We start from the raw sequence: 10,000 nt of genomic DNA, 5'->3' as shown, positions 1-10,000 counted from the left end.
ACAGAGAGACATACACCAGGTTACAGTAGGCCAGACCAACTGCAGGAGACAGAGAGACATACACCAGGTTACAGTAGGCCAGACCAACTGCAGGAGACAGAGAGACATACACCAGGTTACAGTAGGCCAGACCAACTGCAGGAAACAGAGAGACATACACCAGGTTACAGTAGGCCAGACCAACTGCAGGAAACAGAGAGACATACACCAGGTTACAGTAGGCCAGACCAACTGCAGGAAACAGAGAGACATACACCAGGTTACAGTAGGCCAGACCAACTGCAGGAAACAGAGAGACATACACCAGGTTACAGTAGGCCAGACCAACTGCAGGAAACAGAGAGACATACACCAGGTTACAGTAGGCCAGACCAACTGCAGGAAACAGAGAGACATACACCAGGTTACAGTAGGCCAGACCAACTGCAGAAGACAGAGAGACATACACCAGGTTACAGTAGGCCAGACCAACTGCAGGAGACAGAGAGACATACACCAGGTTACAGTAGGCCAGACCAACTGCAGAAGACAGAGAGACATACACCAGGTTACAGTAGGCCAGACCAACTGCAGGAGACAGAGAGACATACACCAGGTTACAGTAGGCCAGACCAACTGCAGAAGACAGAGAGACATACACCAGGTTACAGTAGGCCAGACCAACTACAGGAGACAGAGAGAGAGAGACCAGGTTACAGTAGGCCAGACCAACTACAGGAGACAGAGAGACATACACCAGGTTACAGTAGAATAATAGTAGACCTACAGCCCAGTCAAACATGATACAGACCTACAGCCCAGTCAGACATGATACTGTTACAGACCTACAGCCCAGTCAGTCATGTTACAGACCTACAGCCCAGTCAGACATGATACTGTTACAGACCTACAGCCCAGTCAGTCATGATACTGTTACAGACCTACAGCCCAGTCAGTCATGTTACAGACCTACAGCCCAGTCAGACATGATACTGTTACAGACCTACAGCCCAGTCAGACATGATACTGTTACAGACCTACAGCCCAGTCAGTCGTGTTACAGACCTACAGCCCAGTCAGACATGATACTGTTACAGACCTACAGCCCAGTCAGACATGATACTGTTACAGACCTACAGCCCAGTCAGACATGATACTGTTACAGACCTACAGCCCACTCAGACATGATACAGACCTACAGCCCAGTCAGACATGATACTGTTACAGACCTACAGCCCAGTCAGACATGTTACTGTTACAGACCTACAGCCCAGTCAGACATGATACTGTTACAGACCTACAGCCCATTCAGACGTGATTCTGTTACAGACCTACAGCCCAGTCAGACATGATACAGACCTACAGCCCAGTCAGACATGATACTGTTACAGACCTACAGCCCAGTCAGACATGATACTGTTACAGACCTACAGCCCAGTCAGACATGATACTGTTACAGACCTACAGCCCAGTCAGACATGTTACTGTTACAGACCTACAGCCCAGTCAGACATGATACTGTTACAGACCTACAGCCCATTCAGACGTGATTCTGTTACAGACCTACAGCCCAGTCAGACATGATACAGACCTACAGCCCAGTCAGACATGATACTGTTACAGACCTACAGCCCAGTCAGACATGTTACTGTTACAGACCTACAGCCCAGTCAGACATGATACTGTTACAGACCTACAGCCCAGTCAGACATGATACTGTTACAGACCTACAGCCCAGTCAGACATGATACAGACCTACAGCCCAGTCAGACATGATACTGTTACAGACCTACAGCCCAGTCAGACATGATACTGTTACAGACCTACAGCCCTGTCAGACATGTTACAGACCTACAGCCCAGTCAGACATGATACTGTTACAGACCTACAGCCCACTCAGACATGTTACAGACCTACAGCCCAGTCAGATATGATACTGTTACAGACCTACAGCCCAGTCAGACATGATACTGTTACAGACCTACAACCCAGTCAGACATGATACTGTTACAGACCTACAGCCCAGTCAGACATGATACTGTTACAGACCTACAGCCCAGTCAGACATGATACTGTTACAGACCTACAGCCCAGTCAGACATGTTACAGACCTACAGCCCAGTCAGACATGTTACTGTTACAGACCTACAGCCCAGTCAGACATGATACTGTTACAGACCTACAGCCCATTCAGAGGTGATTCTGTTACAGACCTACAGCCCAGTCAGACATGATACAGACCTACAGCCCAGTCAGACATGATACTGTTACAGACCTACAGCCCAGTCAGACATGATACTGTTACAGACCTACAGCCCAGTCAGACATGATACTGTTACAGACCTACAGCCCAGTCAGACATGTTACTGTTACAGACCTACAGCCCAGTCAGACATGATACTGTTACAGACCTACAGCCCATTCAGACGTGATTCTGTTACAGACCTACAGCCCAGTCAGACATGATACAGACCTACAGCCCAGTCAGACATGATACTGTTACAGACCTACAGCCCAGTCAGACATGTTACTGTTACAGACCTACAGCCCAGTCAGACATGATACTGTTACAGACCTACAGCCCAGTCAGACATGATACTGTTACAGACCTACAGCCCAGTCAGACATGATACAGACCTACAGCCCAGTCAGACATGATACTGTTACAGACCTACAGCCCAGTCAGACATGATACTGTTACAGACCTACAGCCCAGTCAGACATGTTACAGACCTACAGCCCAGTCAGACATGATACTGTTACAGACCTACAGCCCACTCAGACATGTTACAGACCTACAGCCCAGTCAGACATGATACTGTTACAGACCTACAGCCCAGTCAGACATGATACTGTTACAGACCTACAACCCAGTCAGACATGATACTGTTACAGACCTACAGCCCAGTCAGACATGATACTGTTACAGACCTACAGCCCAGTCAGACATGATACTGTTACAGACCTACAGCCCAGTCAGACATGTTACAGACCTACAGCCCAGTCAGACATGATACTGTTACAGACCTACAGCCCAGTCAGACATGATACTGTTACAGACCTACAGCCCAGTCAGACATGATACAGACCTACAGCCCAGTCAGACATGTTACAGACCTACAGCCCAGTCAGACATGTGTTTGAGCAGCTTCATGTCCGTGGGGATGCTCAGGATGTACAGGAAGTGGAAGAGGATGTCCACTGTTAATATAGCCCCCAGGTGAACGAGTCCCTGCAGAGATATGTTCCATATCGCCCCCTCTTTACGGGTCAGGTCGTCCTTGTTGGCCTGGAGGAGAGACACACACACACACACACACACACACACACACACACACACACACACACACACACACACACACACACACACACACACACAACTCACATTCACACACACACACACACATCACACACACAGACACACACACATCACACACACAGACACACACACACACATCACGCACACACACACACACACACACACACACACACACACACACACACACACACACACACACACACAGGTAAGTTGAGCCTGTAGATGACAGGAGACACCAACACTGTCAGTCACTGATGCTCTCTGCATTTTGCATATTATATTATGTGGCATTTACATGATACCTGAACAAAGCACTGAGTCCATCATTTACATGGTATGTATCTGAACACTGAACATAGAGCTGAGTCCATAGGTTACTTAATGTTTACCTGAACATAGAGCTGAGTCCATAGGTTACTTAATGTTTACCTGAACATAGAGCTGAGTCCATAGGTTACTTAATGTTTACCTGAACATAGAGCTGAGTCCATAGGTTACTTAATGTTTACCTGAACATAGAGCTGAGTCCATAGGTTACTTAATGTTTACCTGAGTCCATAGGTTACTTAATGTTTACCTGAGTCCATAGGTTACTTAATGTTTACCTGAGTCCATAGGTTACTTGATGTTTACCTGAACATAGAGCTGAATCCATAGGTTACTTAATGTTTACCTGAGTCCATAGGTTACTTAATGTTTACCTGAGTCCATAGGTTACTTAATGTTTACCTGAACATAGAGCTGAATCCATAGGTTACTTAATGTTTACCTGAGTCCATAGGTTACTTAATGTTTACCTGAACATAGAACTGAGTCCATAGGTTTCTTGATGTTTACCTGAGCGTAGAACTTGTCGAAGGTCATGATGGGTCCGAAGAAGAAGAAGGGTAGGTAGAAGTTGTACTTGAGGAGTTCCAGGATGCTGTAGTTTCCTTCTTTCTTCTCACAGTTCTCCAGAGCAAAACTCATACAGCGCATGATGGTGAACCCACAACCGCCGTAGAACAGGACGGAACGGAGCTCAAAATCCCCCGTCACAAAACCAGCCTGGTGGAGAGGGAGAGGAAGAGGAGGGTTAGAGGGAAGCAGGGAGTGGAAAGAGAGGAAGAGGAGGGTTAGAGGGGAGGAGAGAGAGGAGCGTTAGGAGGGTTAGAGGGGAGGAAAGGAGAAAGAGAGGAAGAGGAGGGTTAGAGGAGGGTTAGAGGGGAGAAAGGAGAGGGAGAGGAAAGAGAGGAAGAGGAGGGTTGTAGGAGAGGACAGAGAGGGAGAGGAAAGAGAGGAAGAGGAGGGTTAGAGAGGTGCAGGGAGAGGAAAGATGAAGAGGGGGGTCAGAGAGGAGCAGGGAGAGGAAAGAGAGGAAGAGGAGGGTTAGAGAGGTGCAGGGAGAGGAAAGATGAAGAGGGGGGTCAGAGAGGAGCAGGGAGAGGAAAGAGAGGAAGAGGAGGGTTAGAGAGGTGCAGGGAGAGGAAAGATGAAGAGGGGGGTCAGAGAGGAGCAGGGAGAGGAAAGATGAAGAGGGGGGGTCAGAGAGGGGCAGGGAGAGGGAAGAGGAGGGTTAGAGGGGAGGACGGAGAAAGAGAGGAAGAGGAGGGTTAGAGGGGAGGAAGGAGAGGAAAGAGAGGAAGAGTAGGGTTGTAGGAGAGGACAGAGAGGGAGAGGAAAGAGAGGAAGAGGAGGGTTAGAGTGGTAGTACAACATTACAGTTTTAGTATAGTAATAGTATAGTGGTATTATAGTAGTAGTATAGCAGCAGCATAGTAATAGTATAGTAGCAGCATAGCAATGGTATAGTAATGGTATAGTGGTAGCATGGTAACAGTATTGGAGAAGTATAGTGATAGTATAGCAGCAGTATAGTAGTAGTAGTAGTACAGTGGTAGCATATCAATAGTATAGTAACGGTACGGAAATAGCATAGCGGTATAGTAGTAGTACAGTAATAGTATAGTGATGGTATAGTAATGGTATAGTAATAGCATAGCAGCATAGTAGTACAGTAATAGTATAGTGGTGGTATAGTAATGGTATAGTGGTAGCAGTATTGTAGTAGTGCAGAAATAGTACTTTATCTTTATTTAACTAGGCAAGTCAGTTAAGAACACATTCTTATTTTCAATGACGGCCTACCGGGGAACAGTGGGTTAACTGTCTGTTCAGGGGGCAGAACGATAGATTTGTACCTTGTCAGCTCGGGGATTTGAACTTGCATTTTCGGTTACTAGTCCAACGCTCTAACCACTAGGCTACGCTATAGTGGTAGTATAGAAATAGTATAGTATAGTAATAGTATAGTGAAGCATAGCAATTGTATAGTAGCAGCGTAGTAATAGTATATTAATAGTATAGTGTAGCATAGTAATAGTATAGTGTTGCATATTAATAGTATAGTGGTAGTATGGTAATAGTGTAGTGTCAGCATAGTACTAGTATAGTGGTAGTAATAGTATAGTAATAGTATAGTGGTAGTAATAGTATAGTGGTAGTAATAGTATAGTGATAGTTTAGTGGCAGTATAGTAATAGTATAGTGGCAGCATAGTAATAGTATAGTGGCAGCATAGTAATAGTATAGTGGTAGCATAGTAATAGTATAGTGGTAGTAATAGTATAGTGATAGTTTAGTGGCAGTATAGTAATAGTTTAGTGGCAGCATAGTAATAGTATAGTAGCAGCATAGTAATAGTATAGTGGTAGCATAGTAATAGTATAGTGGTAGCATAGTGATAGTATAGTGTAGCATATTAATAGTATAGTGGTAGCATAGTAATAGTATAGTGGTAGCGTATTAATAGTATAGTGTATCATAGTAATAGTATAGTGTAGCATATTAATAGTATAGTGGTAGTAATAGTATAGTGGTAGCGTATTAATAGTATAGTGTATCATAGTAATAGTATAGTGGTAGCATAGTAATAGTATAGTGGTAGTATAGTAATAGTATAGTGGTAGCATATTAATAGTATAGTGGTAGTATAGTAATAGTATAGTGGTAGTATAGTAATAGTATAGTGGTAGCATAGTAATAGGATAGTATCAGTATAGTAATTGTATAGTAGCAGTATAGTAATAGTATAGTACTATTATAGCAGCAGTATAGTAATTTGATAGTGGTAGTATAGTAATAGTATAGCAGCAGTATAGTAATAGTATAGTGGTAGCATAGTAATAGTATAGTGGTAGCATATTAATATTATAGCGGCAGTATAGTAATAGTATAGTGGTAGTATAGTAATATTATAGCGGCAGCATAGTAATAGTATAGTGTCAGTATAGTAATTGTATAGTAGCAGTATAGTAATAGTATAGTACTATTATAGCAGCAGTATAGTAATGTTGATAGTGGTAGCATAGTAATAGTATAGTGGTAGCATAGTAATATTATAGCAGCAGTATAGTAATAGTATAGTGGTAGCATAGTAATAGTGTAGTGGTAGCATAGTAATAGTGTAGTGGTAGCATAGTAATATTATAGCAGCAGTATAGTAATAGTATAGTGGCAGCATAGTAATATTATAGCGGCAGCATAGTAATAGTGTAGTGGTAGTATAGTAATAGTATAGTGGTAGTATAGTAATATTATAGCAGCAGTATAGTAATAGTACAGTGGTAGCGTAGTAATAGTATAGTGGTAAAATAGTAATAGTATATTAGCAGTAATAGTATAGCAATAATAGAGTGGTAGCATCGTAATAGTATATTAATAGTATAGTGCCAATATATTAATAGTGCAGTGGTATCATAGTAATAGTATAGTGGCAGCATAGTAATAGTATAGTAGCAGTGGTAGTGCTAGTATAGTAATAGTACAGTGGCAGTATAGTAATAGTATAGTGCAGTATAGTAGCAGTTTAATACTAGTATTGTGGCAGTATAGTATTAGTACAGGTGTAGCTTAGCAATAATATAGTAACAGTGAAGTAATAGCATAGTAGTATAGTAGCAGTACAGCAATAGTGCAGTGGTAGTATAGTAGTGGTATGGTAGCAGTGTATTAATAGTATAGTGGTAATATAGTAATATCATAGTAGTGTGTTAGTAGTTCATTAATAGTATATTGATAGTATAGCAATTGCATAGTGGTGGCATAGTACTAGCATAGTAGTATAGTAGTAGTACAGTAATAGTATAGCAGTAGCACAGTGATAGTGTAGTGGTAGTATAGTAACAGTATAGCAGTATGGTACTAGTATACTGTTAGGTTTTAATATAACCTAGTAAAACTCGCGGACGATTAGTAAAGCTTAAACCAAGTTTATTCACCCATTGGGTCAGTACAGTTGCATAAGACAAAGACATATTTCCACCAGTGGTAATATACCCCGATTTGAGTGGAATCTCCTCCCTCTTTCTAAACATCTTTATTACTAGTGGGGAAGTTAAGTAATACGGGTCTCAAACTCTTCATTCTCCCTTATGGTGACCTGACATGACCCCCTTCCTCACTACTCCACAGCTCTCCGCCATTATCATCGGTGACTGCAATCATGCGATTACCTCTCCTCTACTCAGCATCTCCCAAAGCCCCCTGGCTCCTATCCAACCTTCCTTGACCCTCCTACAGATTCTTACCCGTTAACTTACCCGTTAACTTACCCGTTAACTTACCCGCTAACTTACCCGTTAACTTACCCGTTAACTTACCCGTTAACTTACCCGTTAACCCGTTAACTTACCCGTTAACTTACCCGTTAACTTACCCGTTAACCCGCTAACTTACCCGTTAACCCGTTAACTTACCCGTTAACTTACCCGTTAACTTACCCGTTAACCCGTTAACTTACCCGTTAACTTACCCGTTAACTTACCCGTTAACTTACCCGTTAACTTACCCGTTAACTTACCCGTTAACTTACCCGTTAACCCGCTAACTTACCCGTTAACCCGTTAACTTACCCGTTAACCCGTTAACTTACCCGTTAACTTACCCGTTAACTTACCCGTTAACTTCCTCCTCATGTCTCTAGTTTAACTGATGATTAACAATATTTAAAGTTTACAAATCCAAACCCATCAATAGTAATAGTATAGTACTAGTACAGTACAAATATGGTAGAAGTATAATAATAATAGGATAGTAGTAATATTAATATAGTAGTAATATTACATTAATAGTATAGTAGTAGCAGTATAGTAGCAGTATAGTAATTTGATAGTAGTAGTATAGTGACAATAGTTTATTAGTAGCAGTATAGTAGCACTATAGTAGCAATATAGTAATAGGATAGTAGTAGTACACCAATAGCATAGTAGTAGTATATTAGTACAGCACTGGTATAATAGTAGTATAGTAGTAGTATAGCTGCATCATCGTACCAGTATAGCAGTAGTATAGCATCAGTATAGTAGCAGTATAGTAGTAGCTTAATAGTATAGCATAGTATAATTTTAGTACTAGGATAGTAATAGTATAGTTGCATCATAGTAGCAGCGTAATAGTAGTATAGCAGCAGTATACTAATAGTATTGTAATAGTATAATAGTAGTATGGTAATATCATAGTGGCAGTTTAGTAATAGTTTAGCAGTAGTAGAGTAGCATTATAGTAGCATTACAGCAGCAGTATAGTAGTAGTATGATAAAAGTATAGTACTAGTATGGTAATAGTATTGTAGCAGTACAGTAGCAGTATAGTACTATGATAGTAGTAGTATAGTGGTAATAGTACAGTAATAGTATATTAGTAGCAGTATGGTGGCAGCATAGTGGTGCTATAGTAATAGGATAGTAGTTGTATAGTAATAATATAGTAGTATAGTAGTAATAGTATAGTAATAGTATAGTGGTAGCGGTATAGTAGCAGTATAGTAGTATATATTTTTTTCCACCTTTATTTAACCAGGTAGGCAAGTTGAGAACAAGTTCTCATTTACAATTGCGACCTGACCAAGATAAAGCAAAGCAGTTCGACACATACAACAACACAGAGTTACACATGGAGTAAAACAATCATACAGTCAATAATACAGTAGAAAAATAAGTCTATATACAAAGTGAGCAAATGAGGTGAGATAAGGGAGGTAAAGGCAAAAAAGGCCATGGTGGCAAAGTAAATACAATATAGCAAGTAAAACACTGGAATGGTAGATTTGTAGTGGAAGAAAGTGCAAAGTAGAAATAATGGGGTGCAAAGGAGCAAAATAAATAAATAAATAAATACAGTAGGGGAAGAGGTAGTTGTTTGGGCTAAATTATAGATGGGCTATGTACAGGTGCAGTGATCTGTGAGCTGCTCTGACAGCTGGTGCTTAAAGCTAGTAAGGGAGATAAGTGTTTCCAGTTTCAGAGATTTTTGTAGTTCGTTCCAGTCATTGGCAGCAGAGAACTGGAAGGAGAGACGACCAAAGGAGGAGTTGGCTTTGGGGGTGACCAGAGAGATATACCTGCTGGAGCGCGTGCTACAGGTGGGTGCTGCTACGGTGACCAGTGAGCTGAGATAAGGGGGGACTTTACCTAGCAGAGACTTATAGATGACCTGGAGCCAATGGGATTGGCGACGAGTATGAAGCGAGGACCAACCAACGAGAGCATAAAGGTCACAGTGGTGGGTAGTATATGGGGCTTTGGTGACAAAACGGATGGCACTGTGATCGACTGCATCTAATTGACAGACATACGCACGTTTTTTGGAGCAGTGTGGGGGGCGATGGAGCTTAATTGAGGGGGGTTAAGTGTTTGACTCAAGGGTACAAAGGCAGGCAAAGGC

General features: G+C 41.9%; 1 protein-coding gene across 2 annotated transcripts in view; it reads right to left on the bottom strand.

The window, feature by feature from the left end:
• The window catches only part of hhatlb (hedgehog acyltransferase like, b), a 33,738-nt gene that overhangs the window by 8,894 nt on the left and 14,844 nt on the right, over positions 1-10,000 (bottom strand). For both annotated transcript variants that reach the window (XM_045710928.1, XM_045710929.1), the window contains exons 6-7: positions 4,136-4,345; positions 3,097-3,268 (exon numbers count right to left, since the gene is read on the bottom strand). In XM_045710928.1, the coding sequence (XP_045566884.1) occupies positions 3,097-3,268; positions 4,136-4,345 (382 nt within the window). The remainder of the gene's footprint in view (positions 1-3,096; positions 3,269-4,135; positions 4,346-10,000) is intronic.

Source organism: Salmo salar, chromosome ssa29 (assembly GCF_905237065.1).
Source record: "Salmo salar chromosome ssa29, Ssal_v3.1, whole genome shotgun sequence".
Lineage (NCBI taxonomy): Eukaryota > Metazoa > Chordata > Actinopteri > Salmoniformes > Salmonidae > Salmo > Salmo salar.
Note: the sequence above shows the minus strand (reverse complement) of the source record. Positions and strands in the feature narration are given on the sequence as shown.